At 43.7% G+C, this 16091-nt stretch overlaps 1 protein-coding gene across 1 annotated transcript in view; it reads right to left on the bottom strand.

The window, feature by feature from the left end:
• The window catches only part of lmx1bb (LIM homeobox transcription factor 1, beta b), a 48031-nt gene that overhangs the window by 31312 nt on the left and 628 nt on the right, over positions 1–16091 (bottom strand). The window contains exon 2 of the mRNA XM_078250153.1: positions 15706–15892. Coding sequence (XP_078106279.1) covers positions 15706–15892 — 187 coding nt within the window. The remainder of the gene's footprint in view (positions 1–15705; positions 15893–16091) is intronic.

Genomic DNA, 16091 nt, shown 5'->3' with positions numbered 1-16091 from the left:
CTTAAAGCTTCAGCGCTACAGTACACAAAGTATTCATGTTTTAACCTAAACACCAAATCAAATCTCATAATCCCTCAAAAATACAACTGTCTGCACCTTCTTCTATCTGTGTCATGATCTGGGGGGTTACCCTTACAAGACGGGACCCACATGAAAAAGGAGGTCCATGTGCTGCATTTGTACCTTCACACCATTCATTTCCAGGTCAGGTGCATCTCTCACAGTGTCCACACACCTCATACATCTTTGCAGGCAAGGACCGGCTTATCTCCATGCTTATCTCCAAAGCAATAATTCCCACTTAAAGCTGTAGCCTCAATGATGACATGGACAGGACGGGCCCGGGTGGTACACCACTCCCACTCCTGCAGGACTCCTACAGTCTACACTGAAGGAAAGAAAAACATGTCTGCCCACTTTGGCCAGAAGTGGAAAAACTCCTAAAACATGATCTGAATGTGAACACATAAGAAAATCAAACAAATAATTTAAGTTCCCTAAGGTCTAAAAAAAAAAATTTAGAAGTATTCATTAACTTTGCCCCTCAGTGTAATCTGGTGCTAAATGTCAGTGGGGGTTCATAGGGCATTTGTGAACATACCCAGCTCAAACAGTCAACTCAATCACCCATTCCCGGTCGACGAACACCAGTGAGAGGCCTTCCCGAGCCACCACACAAGGCTCTTGTCTGACGCTAAAATACTTGATACTTGCAAGATGGGGGGGGGGCGGTTGCTGAGCGTTTCGCCCACAAAACCCAGAAATTCTCTGAGAATGAAAAAGTCATACATGATTTTCATCCAATCCGCGAGATAATAACTAATAATAAAGAGCAATAGAAGTTGCCCAAAAAAAGATCTACTGTATGTTTGTGGTGTGAAATCTTGAACGCTTCCGTTCTTTCTTCGCTGCTATCTTTTGACTTAACTCGCCTGTTTGGGATTTGTTTTTTGTTTTTTTTGGAGGCTGTTTTTCACAGCAATAAAGAACAGCCTGACAGAAACCTGCTTCTCCCTGACATGGTTTCTAGATGCCGTAAATCTAATTGTAATGACTAACTGGCTGTTTTGTTTATTATTCCTGTTTTTTTTGCTTAATGTCCTTTCAACAGAGCTTTGATCCTGCTAACCTTATGGTTCCTCACCATAAACACTTACCTTCTGAAGACGTTTTTATCATCCCGAGGCTCGATGCCAGGCATCTGCGCGGAAGTGCAGCAACAGATAAACTTGCCATGTTGCCAGCGAGGGCAACGAGGACAACAGACTCTCTGAGTGAAAAGTTTTAAAACTACCTCCATCGGTCTCTGGTTATGGCCTTTGAACTGTTGTGGGCTGTAGATTTGCCGTGAAGAGATATCATGCATGTTTAATCTATGTTGCTATTTTAACATGTGCACTATCTTACCATAGTCAATAAAATCACCACAAACCCTCATGTTTTGGATTGCAAATTACAACTCTGATGTCATCCTAGACCATAAGAACATTACACATGATCTCATTTCAAGCTTGTACAAATATGACTGACGTCCCTGTCCAACCAGAAAAAAATCAAGATCCGAGCAATTTTTTGGTAAGATACCAATTATTTAGATCTAATTTTTGGACATATTTAACCACAAAAGCACACGCTCAAACCCTGCATGTCTGAGTGTGTGCAATACACACACATAAACCACCCGTGAACACTCAATCGTTGCCAGTGATGTTTCTTTGAGCAGGAGACCACAGGAATTGTTTATCACTGCGGATAAGAGTGACTAATCAGAAGCAGGCTGTTTCTTCTTGAACCTGTGCGAGGTCGAGATGTTTCCTTATCCCACACTGAGAGACGTACGTGCCATGGCATGACCTACCCCTCTCTTCCTCCTCCTCCTCCTCCTGAGTACTTCGCCAATCCTGGTCCCATCTCCACATCCAAAGGGACACTCTGTGATGTTCTGCTATCCCAGAGAGACTACAAAGATCCATGCTGTGGGGTAGCAGAACGCGGGGAACCGTGCCTTACTCAAGACAAATGTTCCCTTTCGTTCTGGTTTATTTATCCCACCCTTAATCTTAATAATTAGCAGATAATGCATATTCTTTCCACTGTTCTCTCTCAGCCGTGAGTTCATACTTAAGTATATCAAGACCCAAGCAAATAATTATGGTAAATAAAAAAATAAAAAAAAACAGAGAGAAGGGAATAAAATGTGATTGCTAGGCAAAGTAAGAGTTTCCATTAGCATTTGCCAAAGTACCATTAAATGTTATGGGCACATCAAGACCCACAGAGCATGTTGGTCAGCACAGTGGGAGTATGACATCTTACACTGTGCAGGGCCTCATTCTGGACCATGCAGACAGCTTCAAAAGAACTTAACCGTCAGGAAAAACAGTCTGTATGCTTTAACCACACGCCAAAAGCACCGCTCACGACGAGATAAATGTTGAACTGACTTACCCTTGGGAAGAAACGTAACGCTTGATGTATTGTAGTTCGTTATGCAACATTTCTTTGATATAAACAACAACAAGATGATCATAATATCCATGGCGGGCCAAATGCTGTTAACAGAGAGAAACAGGCTGACTTCTACAGAAATAACGATGCACTGCCGAGGCACTGTGATACAAGTGATGGACCCTCTGTTGCCCATGAGGGATGTTTGAAAGCCACTCGAACGCTTGTCAGTGCAGTTTATTACTTCCTTGAAATATCTGTAAAAGAGGAACCATTGAGCAAAAGAAACATGTTTAAGAGCTGGGGGTGTAAATCTCTTTTAATGCTGCTGATCCCTGTGTTAGTGCTGCTTCCAGAAACCGCTCGCTGTTTCTCCTTCCCTACGGTTCCCTCATTACACATCGTCTTGGAGAAATGGCTACCTTTTCACTTCGCCTTCTCGAATATTGCAAAATAGAAGCGGTTTTCTAAGTTATAACTGCAGAGGCTGTGTCTGCCAAGAGTCTGTCGCTTATACTTAGCCCTCCCCCCCCTCTTTATTTCTGTGGCTGTTGGTTAGGAGAAGCCATGTCACAAAGCCAAAGTTGTGACATACAGAGGCATGCTGTTGTAGTGTAAACTCAATATGGATGTTTGCGATACCGCAAGAACATCTTACAGTGTACTCTGATGGCTACTGGATGACTGACGTTGCTAGTCAACATTGATCAAGGAATCCTCATTTTAATGAAGAAACTGTAGGTTTTTTTCTGTGTATTTTCTTCCAGTGAGGATAGATTTTGACAAGGATCCTGAAGCTCTCCATTTCTCCCCCAGGTTAGGTTAGTTCCTGGTGGGATGTTTTTGTGCGGAGAGGCCACTTTTCTTTCTTATCTTCCTGTCATCTCAGTGGGACGGCAGGGCACGACTCCTTCTCTGGCTCCAGAACCACAGGCTTCCTCTGGACACTGAACCGCCGCTCCACACTAGATGTACTCTTTGAGAGGGTGGTTGTTTAGGGTGTGTCAGAGCTTATTAGGGCCAGAATGTGTGAAAAAAACAGAGCTGGGCGAAACACGATTTGCAAAATAGGTTTTTATGGGTAGTTTCGCCTGCAGCAGCACTGGGTTTACCACAAGAGGCAGAGCAGGCAGACAGAACATTTGGACAATCGCAAGGAACTATGTAAAGTTTACACTATCGGAATTTTTCTTATTTGGCAAACCTCAACCCACTGTTATTTGGAGATGGATACCATAAATGCACAATACGTTGGTGCTTGTTGGTGTGCATAAATATCATATTTCTACCCCCTAAATCAGTGATTCCCAAACTCGCACAGCCCTGTCAAGATAAACTCAAATAACCCCTCATTGACATCAGCCATCCTGCTCTAAAAGTGTTCATTTGAATCCATTTTAAACGTGATGTTATTCAACTATTAATGATACACAAGTGGATATAATAGCGGTTGTTACAATATTTTATTTAGACAGTTTAACTGGCAATGATTACGTTGGTTTGGTTAAGTTTGCATCAGTACTACTACGTGGAATAGCAGAAGTTGGACTTTTAAGCCATTTATTCATTACTATTGGCTGTTTTGGCCAAGTATCCATTGGCTATTCCAACTGTTCATCTAACTATTTTAACTATTTTAACTAACTATTAATACCACCATATAGTTGAAAGAATATTATAGATCCAAGACGAAACTGACAGAAGAACAAGTCGCACTTACAAATCTGTCTGCTACTTCAGCACCACGGACAACGCCATGGATTTATCAATACCCAGTCAGGCTACTAATATATCAGAGCCATGGTCAGGGCCATAGATTCACAGATAACATGCACAACCCTCAGTCAGATGAAGGAGCAATATGTCAGGCTAACATATTCAACTAAACAACCCCTCTGCCCCGTACTCTCTCTGCTACTCGGGGGTGGAGAGGGGAAATGGCAGGTTAACCCCTAATCCCCCCTTAAATAGCTAACAATTTCAACTCAAGTCATTTCTTGGCCTACTATTTCACATGTTCATCCATTACTATTAGCTAATTATTTCTTATTAATAATTTCTATTTTCTCAAATTACTTTCCATTCCACAGTCTTTCCACCCCTTTCTATCCCATGGCAACAGCTGAAGTACCCCCTGGGTACTAGCAGCCTACCCCTTGGCTGGTAATCATTGATCTGAAGCACCATGGCATGAACCTTGACACTGTTTACTGCCAGTATCGATGACACTTTTGTTGCCCTCACCACGTAATAATTATATAAATACATACATGCAACTAGAAGTATACATTTAACAGTCAATTACACAATGTGAAAAGGAGAAAGAAAGACAGAAAGCTTTATTCGTTCCTATGTATGAGTTGTGGTGAGGCTAGAACCTATAATAAAATCATGAATGGCAGCATGTGTGTAGATCCCTCACATAGACATACTTGTGGGAAATAGGAAAAAATACACTGCGTACTGAGGTTCTGAACCTGCATGCAGCTCCGAGAATGTTAAGGATTATGGTTAATGTACTTATAATATTCGTCGCAAAGGCCAGGCATGTTTTGCCACTGTCTTTGAAGCGGCCGAGGCTTCTGCCAAGCAACACCAACTTTCATGTTTATGTTGTGAAAAAAAATGTTTCTCTGTGTCACATTTAACTAAAAAAAAAGTGCAGCTTAAATTAGTTGGAACCCTCAAGAGGAACAGATAGAAATTCCTTTTCTGTCAGACAAAACAAGGCTGTAAGTGCTGTAATAATTTTTCGAACATGTAAGCCATAAAGAGATGCTGATGTCAGAGAGCGCGCTGTGACCCTGCCGACCTAGCGCCTGCTGCCTGGCCTCTGGTTAGTGTAAGCAGCATCCAGCTGAAAGCTACTACAGTCCATCGTGTGTATATGTGATGTTTCCAAGGAGAGATGGACCAATTAATCTGATTATAGTCACAAATCCTCCGACATGTGTAGGCCTGTCTGCGACCATGTGCAGTACAGATGTATGTCCATGTGTGTGTAAGTATGTACCTGTGTGTGTATCAGATAATGTGATCCACAGGCTCCACGTACTGTATATTATGCACAAAATCTGTATCTTGGCAGAAAATATCTAACCCACAAGATTTATGAAATATCTTGAGTGACATTTTCCAAACATTTACCAATCTGATAAATGTCTTTCAGGTAATGGTTGCAAAGGAGCTGTGACGGTATGCAAAATTACAGGCTGTGGGTGAGTGCTCGTTCCTCGGAAGTCAGAAAGCGACAGTTAAACGTACACGAAATATAAATACTGGGTGAAATAGTAAACCATCTGCCAAAGCTTTCGCGGTCTGTTTAAAAACACAACACCCGAGCACTTAGGGGTTTTAAACAGCCCCTTTTCATTGGCATGGTTATGAATATGCCTATTCTGAAGGGCGATCCTTTCATTTTCAAGCCAGAGATGGGAGTCAGTCACAGCTCGCCGTATGTTTGTCCCACTGACTGCAGCCTGCGTTGAGGAGCGGGAGGAAGTGGAACGAGGAGCTGACAGACAGGGCCTGATACTGCACTTCCACCACAGGCCAATCCCCAGCTAACCCCTGTGCTGACAGCCAGGATGTAGCACTCATCCACAGGCCACAGCCCAGGCTCTGGGGCCCAGGAAAAGGAGAGCATGGAGAGCAGGGAGAAGGCCGGTCTGCTGATGATAGAAAGGAGAAAGGGGGGGATCTGGTGGTTTGGGTGGCACGCACCGCTTTTTGCCTCCAAAGCAGCATGACCAACGGGAGAATCCACAGACTGTGTCGCCTGCCAACAGCATGTCCAATGCTTGGCCGAGTGACAGACCCACTACACACGGGCACGCTACACACACATATGGCTGCACACATGCAAGCACATTCACACAGGAATGCAAAAAACACGATCAAATGCAAAGTGAAGCTGGAACCCATAAGATACCATTCGATAAACATGCTGTATTGAGAAACTGCAAAAACACCGACTTGAAGACACATTCACACCACAAACACTCAAAGTGGCATTTTTCCTAAAACCAGATTTTCTGGTTACTTCACAGATTAAAGTTTAAAAGTGAGACGATCCAACATAGACATAACAGACGACATTGCATTTCACTGACAGAGCGCTATTACTGACAGCATTCATCTAGAGAATTGCACAGGCAGAACTAACATTTTGTGTTTACTTTAACCTACCGAGCTAGATGTAATTGATAACATGACCTCATCAAAACTTTAGTTCCCTGATATTTGTTGCGAGACAGAGTCTTAGAAGAACCGAAGACTGCGGGTCAATAAATAATGTAGTCCTGTTTGGTGCTGTGCAGAAGCACAGTGGAGTGATGAAGGTTGAGAGGCCACCGGTGACCCCGGCTGCACACTGCGAGAGGGCTCCGCTCAGAGCCAGAGCTGTCTCTCCAGCTGGGATCACAACACAATGTTGGAGCTCTGGTTTCAGAGCACAACTCCGGCCTGGGGCTGGCACTCCCCTGTGAGGCTGAGCCTGCAGGGCCAACGTCGAGGCAGACAGACACCCTAGGGGTCAGCCAACCCACCCGCTCTCAGGAGGAGGCAGCGACAAGCATAGAAGCCAAAGACTGATTGGAGCGGCCTCAGACCAAAGCTTTGCATTTTTCAACTGCTGAGTTTGGGTTTGCATCAAGCCTCAGTCTACAGCAGCTATTCCTGTTCAATGGGGTTACTAGTGAACTGACCCCAGAGCCAAATTCTGTGCATAAATAATGTGCTATGAGGCCATGAGGTTGAATCAAACAATACTATCGGCTAGAGGAGAACATTTAGATGAATGGAGCAAACAACTCAGCCTTCACCTGCAGCAACACATTTTTCTAATCAAGGCAACCGAACAGAAATCTCCATCTTGAGAGCTCTATGAAATCACATATGCACAAAAACCACATTGAACCATCTTTATGTTTTCTCCCACTTATCCATCCTTTTTATAGATACCAGATCACTCTGCAGCGTTCACGAGTCATGGAATTTCCCAAGAAGACGTATCGTAGCAGCTTTCTGGGAAACGTTAATATCCAACCGGCAGAGAAAAGGTAAAGGGAGAGGAGAAGAGATCGGGGGTGTACAGCAGGGGGGTGAGGTGCAGACGATCAGTATCAGAGCATGGTACCTGATGATAAAATGCCTCTTCTATTGCAACGTTTTCCAGCCCCCCTTGTTGCACAGTTTCCTCTACTGTTTGCCACCATTTTATGCAGAACATGACGTCTGTGTTACAACTGTCCTATGGGACACTGGTGGTGGGTGTCTGGATAAGAGTCCAAGATGGGCAGTCATCTTCTCTGCACACACACACACACACACACACACACACACTCCTCTGTCATCACGGCTGCACTGCAGATTCTCCACATCTGCCTTGCCTTACACCGCTTATAGCCCTGCACTTACCAAGCCCCCATCATCTCTGCCTCCCTCCCACGTCTCCACTCCCCCATCAGGATCATCCAAATATTTCCCCTCGCTGCTTTTTGAAGCTTCCATGGGTCATGGGACCTCGTGCACAAATCATGCTGGTTTGCCATGGGGGGGCCGGTCAGAGAGGAGGAGAGTGAGTCAGACGCATAGTAACCCAATCTGCAATGTTTTCAGACGGGGTTATTTTTCTTGCCAAGACAGCCATCACCAATCAGCGGCTGGTTCTAAACAGCAAGTTTAGGGAGTGCTCGCTGTAGATGCTGGTCCTGGCAGCTGATTTCAACCATATTCCCCAGCCACGCCAGGGGGAAGAGACGGAGAGTAAATTCAGAGAGCCTGACAGCCTGCAACGGTTTAACACGGGGGTTAGCCCCAAATACATAGCTCTGGGTTTATGTTGATGGATGGATAACCAAATCCATCTCATTGTTTGCAATAAAACATAGATGTTAGTTTTCACAATGTGACACCACACTTTGCCATGGTGCTGAATTATGATGAAGAGACAAAATTCAGTCAGCCACCAGTTTTTGGAACTCAGATGCAAGGGGAGGGAAATAACAAACTCAAATACACGAGGATAATGAAAGACTCAAGTCAGCTCTACAGTGTGTGGGCACAGGAGGTTCAATAACTAATGCAGAATTTTCATAAGCCCTAAAACCAGGCCCGTAAACAGGACAGACAGAGCAGGATGAGCCAGTGTGGACCCCCCCTCCCACCTGCAGAGCATACCAGCCCAGGGTGAGAGGAGATGCTGGGCAGGAATCTGCAAGTGCTGGTTAAAGTAATCACATTGGTTTCACTGCATCTGATCTGCAGTCTAACAGACTTCCAAACAGTTGAATGAGTAAATAAAGTGCCCCAGGGGACTCCCGCTGGAGATGGATTACCACAAGGGTGCACACACAAAAGGAGATGAAGCCCCACAACCCGATGTGAGCCTCAGACAAAAGCCTAGCATTGGACCTCGACCAGGGAACCGGCAAACTTTATTAATCTCATCCTAGACTGAACCCTCCTGCTATTGCAATCCATGCACTTCCAGACAGACGCATGCTCTGCTGTGAGCAGGTACACACTCTAAAATGACTCTGCATGTGTGTGTGAGTGCATCTGTGATCGGTCGCACAAGCGGGTGACCATATGTATTTGTACATGAGACGGTGATTGTGTGCATTTGCTTGAGCAAACATTTTAGCATACTGTAAATGCACAAATGTGTGCCTGTGTGCGCATGAGTGTGTATGCGTCCGCTCGAGTGCATAGACCTCATAGGATGAGTCTCATGCTCACTTGGCTGTGGAGGCCGGGTCTGGAGGGGACTAAGGGCCGTGGCATTCTGCAGCCCCATCCCACCCCGGCCCCATTCTTCACTCTTTCTGGGCCTGACACAAATAAAAGGATTAGGAGCCCCCGTTTCCGTCAGACCCTCCATTCAAGACAAAGCTCCGACCAGCTTAGTGTCACACTTAATGATAAAAGTGCAAATCTCTGTCAGTCACTTTGGGCAGGAATACCGGTATTTGGGGGGCTAATCTCATTTGATGAAGATTAAAAGGGGAAGGGGGGTGGGGGGGACGACAAAGAAATGTGTTTTGCTGTATCTGTACAAAAATCTAGACTGCTGAAATTCAGACATGCAGCAACTAAGATGAGGTGCTGAAATGTATCTTTTAAATACTGAGAGTGACTGTGAGGACATGCAAAGAGCTTAGATTGGAGACAAAGAAAGAAAGAAGCAAAGAGAGGAAGCAAGTGTACACACACACACACACACACACACACACACACACACACATATGCGCCCACACCCTCACAAAAACCTGGGGTGTATGTAGACAAACACACTGCTCTGCCCATTCCCATGTAGAGCTAGAATGTGTGACGTGAGTGTGAGAGTAAGCCCTGGGCACACAACAGTCTGAATGCAGCACTTGCCACTATGATGCCAGTCCTCTCTAGTGTATCTGTGAAAAGCCTACGTGTTGGAAAAACATTCCAGAGTGGGATCACATATACACAGTTGGGGCCAGCAGCGATACTGCGAGCCAGCAGCAGAGGCCATGTCTCAATTTCTCATGCACGTTCGACCAGGCTGCCTGGAGAAACAAGTGTGGGCTTTTTCCAAACTATAGAAGCAGAATGAGACAAATAGATAGGACACGTAATTAAAAAATAATGGGAATAATTCTGTAAATGTCACACTTTCATCTGACACACTGTAAATGATATATGAAATGAATAATTTCAGCAAAAATCCAGCCAGTAAAAAAAAAAAAAAAGAATGTGAAGAACATGTAATCTGGCAAATTGAAATTGAAAACATTTGCTGAGTGTGTGTATTTCTCGCCTGGCTACTTTAAGAAACCTATTACAGTGTTTCACAGATTTAGCCAAAATCTAATTTGAAAATTGCATTTAATGGTTTTGTGGTTGCCTTCCTTTTTTTTTGTTATGAAGAGTTGTCATGCTGTGAAAATAAACCTGAAGGCCCATGGACTTGGAGCCACTAATAAAAATCACTACATTGCTGAGCCGAGGGCTTTCGCTCCACCGTCACTGATTAGCATTCCCGATTGACTGACATGTCCCACTGGCTGCCTAACAGCCGGCTTTAGGAGATGAGGTTAAATTGTGGCTACCAACAAATTGCATGCTTGAGTTCCTCTGCACCCCTCTGCTATCATCCAGTGTAATGTGAGCACACCAGGCAGATCCCTCTGCAGAGCCTTCTCCTCCCCTGCACTACAGCTCCCCCACATAAAGCCACAGAGACCTCTTTCCTCATCCCTCGCCACCAGTCTGGCCTCTAAAGTGGTGATGGGCATTACTGTGGCTGAGCCTCTGTGGCTTCCCAGAGCATCCTGCAAAGTGCTTTGTGTTCTAACTGCTGCTACATACACATACACACTAATATACCCCCCCCACACACACACACACACACACACACACACACACACACACACACACACACACACACACAGACACATATACACACTTTGCTCCCACTCATTTCTACTAAACTACACGGCAGCCTTTATAATATAAACCTTCGCAAAGTCACCTGATTTCACAACATAATACTTAAGATTTACTGACAGCATCACTAAAAACATCAAGTGAATATAAACAGAAGGCTATTGAAGCTTTTATAGACGTACGCTGGTGTAAAATATATAACAGCGCTATTCATATATACATGGGTTGGTGTAAAACGATACGTTTAAATCAAATATTTATCACTCAAAGAGCTATTTGTGGGAACCGGAAAGGACAAAAACTAGTTGCAGCTAGTGATGCAAATAGATACCACTCCAACAGGTCCTTTAATGGGTCTATATATGCTGGGGAGGGGGGACAGTTAGCAAACCGTGAGATGACAGATGATGCATCCTAGTATGCTGCTGGGACAGGCCGAGCCATGTTGACATAAAACCCAATACTTCCTTACAGAGGAACGGGGCCAGCTTCATACTAGCTCCTCGCCGAGCACTAAAAAATCCCAGCAAGCTGAAGCAATATTATCCGGCTTAGTGTTTCTAACATTAGATTTGTCTCTCTGTAGAGGTCCTCTTTTATTTACCCAAGAGCAGTGGCTAAAGACATGTTTTTTATCCTTTTTAGGGAGAATTAAAAACAAAAGGAAGGAAAGTATAGCGGACAGTTAGAAAGGCTTGCACAAAGGAACGCACATCCACAGATCTGAGCTGCTTCTTGAATACTGAGGACACAGTCTTTAATTAAGTGCAAAACTACCCGTCTGGGTTGGCAACTCAAAGTACATCTTGGTGTGCGTATGAGCATTCACAAAGTGCCAGGCCACGCGGGAGTGTCCTAGAGTGAGTAAAACACACACTCGGTGAGCTAACACAGAAAGCCAGCCGTCAGCATCTATCCGGCACACATTGCTGCAGAGTCCCAAGCACAGCTAATTAAAAAACAACAATTTCACAGGAGGGCACTCCAAACAGTTCTAAAAAGCACCTCTCAGCACACCGGGGGATCGTCCAGCATACACGGGAGGTGAGACAGTTTCTGGGAGCTCGGCTTTTTATGGCTTCATCACTGCTGTGTTTTTCTACTACTCTTACTACCATGACCTGAATTTAATTTTGCTTACGGCGCGAGAATTTGAAAAAATGGGGGGAATCTGCATGCTGCATGTATTTGGATAAGTTGCAAATGAAACATTCCTAAAATAACATTTTACTAAACAGTCAAACTTTATAGAGCATGGAGAAAGAAAGAAAAAAGAAAATCCACTGTGGAATGTGAGGTTTTTATGCATCAGCAGGACCCAAAAGTAGGCAGCATGGTGTATAATATAGTTTAGTTAATGTTGTGTTTTTGTAGATGAAGCCCATGGCAGTTTCTAACAAGGTAGTCCATTACAGGGGTGTTGTCCAACACTTCGGTCAAGTGATAGGCCTCATTACATGGCTCCTTTTCAAAGCATCTGCTTGGTTAGAGGAAAGGTCTCCCTGGGGCGGGGGGTTGGGTTGGGGGGGGGAGAGAGATCTCTCTCTTCCTAATGATTTATAATTGACCTCCAAACACCAGGGCACAACAAACTCTCTCAGGGTGGTGTAATTCCACTCTACCTTTTACATACCGCCCGTCTCGTTCAAGCTTGTTCCTCCTCTACGGCTGTGGCTCCCTCCCAACTGACAGCTCTGCCTATTTGCCTTCAATTCTAACTTGTTCTCAAATATTCTCGCAAACGTCACAACTATATCGCTGCATTTCTCCTCTTCTTAACCATATTACATTTTCAACCCTCTCTGGAAAATATGCCTGACATCGGTACATTTAAGATTTTTTTTTTTTTGGACATTTCCCTCATTTACACATTTCGTATCCAGACAGGGACGATAAACATGGGTCAGCTGCATGGCACAAAAAGAGGCCAATATAATCCAATCTTGTTACTATATAATTGCACTATATGGAGCAAGATGTGTTGAACTGTGTTGGTGGGAGTTTTAATAACACGGTACACAATTGTTTTCCCCCGTCTACACTTAAACCTGTTCCAAAGGTGGGAAAAAAGACTGCTTGCCAATTCCTTGATTTATTATAGCTAGTGAGAGCTGATTACGGGGCATGAATCAGTTGCTGTAGGAATGTAATTAGGCACGAAGACCTCTGTAAGGCTAGGAGCTCTCTTCACGGCCCAAAGCAGTTTGTGGGCTGACAAATGCATCTTAAATGGGTGTCATAAAAGTCAAAAAGGTGCCAATTACATCTTTAAGTATCCCATCAATGCGAGTGGAATAAACAGAAAAAAAGGGATACTTCTTTCTGTGTGATGGAAGGACCCTCCAGCTAGCCTTTAACATGAAAAAAAATAAGTGGGGGGAGGAGGGTGAAGAATTAAAAAGATGTAATGAATAACAGTGTGTGAGAGTGGTACGTCGCCCAGCAGGTTGTTGTGTTTGGCTGGGGTGATCGGACTTGCCACACTAGCTCACAGCATTCAACGTGTAGCAGAGAAAACGGGTGGGGGAAATGGTCAGTTTTATACCAAATATGGCACTTCAAAAGCATGTCAGAAACTAAATGCCACAGGAAAGAGGAATATTTGGATGCAAAATAAATCTGTTTATGTCTGTCTTCTTCTCCTCACACTCACACACTCACACACACACACACACACACACACACACACACACACACACACACACACACACACACACACACACACATACCCCAAACAAATAAAAAAGCACAAAAGGCCGGCGCTATAACAGGCATGAGAAAGAGACCCTTCTCTCTGCCGGACTCCCTCAGCTTCCAGCCACCTCTGAGCCGTGACGCCGTGGCTCTGGTATCCCATAGTTACTGCTCTGAATTTTCCATTGTTATCCGCCGACTACACTCCTGTCACAGAGCTGGATGAATGGCACGCATGGCAATAGATGTAACTCTTTGTTGCTTGCAAGGTATCTAGCAGAGAGCCATAATGTCCCGGTAATCGAAGTAGAATTGTTAAAAAGGCCGGACACAAAAAGCTGAAAATGTAGTGACAAGCATGAAAAGCACTCATGCTATGAGAAACACTGAGCACCCCAGGGTCCTCGCAGGCCAAAACAGCAACTTTCAGCATTGTTGTTATACTTTTGTTACCACAGCCTCAACATTTACCTCACTAATACCTGCCATCTCTACTGCTTTTATGCCATCATTTACTAATTCAATTCACTAATTTGCCTTGCTCCATGGCTAATGGCTGCCATACCACTTCCTGTCATAGGCCTTATAAAACTTTATAGTAATTCACTTTGAAACAAAAAAGCACAATTTCCACATCATTCTCATGTATCTATAATTTGTGGAATTGTTCATTTTAGTGGCTGAAAAAAATGACTAATGCCGTTCTTTTATTTATTGTTTTAAATTTGGGAGAAGAAATGATCCAAATGAACAATCTGCATTTAATCACATTAGTCTGCTGTTATAATAAACCCAAAATAAGTTCGATTTATTTTTATTTTTTTTATGTTTTCAAACTGTGAAACGTGCAATTTAAAACTAAATTAGGAATGCCTTCAAAATTGTGTGCGAGTGTGTGTGTGTGTGTGTGTGTGTGTGTGTGTGTGTGTGTGTGTGTCACTGTCTACCCGGGTCACGCGTGCGCATACCTATGCCTAAACGTGTTAGGCCTTATTCTTTTTTTCTCACTAAATCCACGTTGTTAGCGTGTTTAGCTTGCAAGTAGCTTGAACTCAGTATGGAGTAAAAAGCGCATATTGTTTTTCATTAAAGCGTTACATTGTTGCCATGTCTCATATGCCGCATGCAAAAAAACAAACAAAAAAAAAACACCTCATATCCAATAAAAAATAAAATAGCCCCGAAATAAACTCAAATTTTAAAATATCATTAAAAAAAAAATCAAAACAAAAAACTGCAATGGTAAAATAAATAAAGCACTATTTTAAAAATCTAATAAATAAAGCAAATCGAGGCATCACATTTTCAGAGTAAATGAATTCGGGCTGATCGGAAAATAAATCTGAACTGCGCTGTGGTATCAGGCTCAGTAAAGAAAGCAAACATCAAAAATGATATTTTCCATATTATTTGGAATGAATGCGAAGCGGTTGATGGTGATGGGGAAAGGCCACATGATGCAACCAGGAAATACCTGACAGAAAGCGGAGTCAAACAACCAAAAATTGTACGCCTGCACATTCTCGGGGCCTGAGTGGGGATCACATCTTCTTTTTTTGTTGTTGTCAGAAATGCGCTCGTTCCGCAGACACAGATGTGGAAATACCGTGGGCCACTGCGACAATAAGTAAGCCAAGCTATATGACAGTAATACATGAGCGCTAATGCCAGCGTGAGCACTCTGCGGCAGGCATTGCCACATCTATCTCACACTCATTATTCAAACTGTTAGAAAGAAAAAAAAACAACCTCAGATTTAATTCCACTTGTTCCTGTTGATTTCATAATTTGGCAGGAAACACGTCATGTTTTAACTCCGGCGGAACAAGCATTGACAACAGGTTGGGAAATGTATATCATACCTCCAATATAGATATTATTATTTTTTTCCTTTCTTTAATTTTGTTACACGCGCACACACACACACACACACACACACACACACACACACACACACACACACACACACACAGGGCCTCCAGGCCAGCCAAAGCCATCACAATGCCTTTTTTTTTTTGGGGTGGGGGGCTTTTTAAATCATTGCACACCAACGAAAGAAATCTGAAGAAATGCAGACAGGGAGAGAGGGAGAGAGCGCAGAGATTCTCCCCTTGCTATTACTAATTGTGTGCTTACTGTTGGTAGTCGTGTTTGCAGTAAAGTTTCCTTTCTCTGAAGTAACAGCTGGTAGTGAGGGGCTGTTGACACACGGTGCACTGCAAACACTCCTCGTGCCATGACGAGTCGTTGACTCTCATCAGGAAGCGGTCAGAGATGGGACGCTGGCATCCTTCACACACGGAGGGATGGTGACAGTCAGTCCCTGCACGGAACAACAGAAAAGAGAGAGAGAGAGAGACAGATAAGGCCTGAGTAAAGGACTGTAATGTCGGATTAGAATCCCTTAAAGCGCTTAAAAAGGCCCGCACACGGGAGAAATCAATTGAGGTGAATGGTGTTTAATCAAATAAATTAATACATAAATAAAAATAACCAGGTTTTAATGAATGGATTTGATATTT

Source organism: Sander vitreus, chromosome 5, assembly GCF_031162955.1.
Source record: "Sander vitreus isolate 19-12246 chromosome 5, sanVit1, whole genome shotgun sequence".
NCBI lineage: Eukaryota > Metazoa > Chordata > Actinopteri > Perciformes > Percidae > Sander > Sander vitreus.
This window is presented reverse-complemented; position numbering and strand designations above follow the sequence as displayed.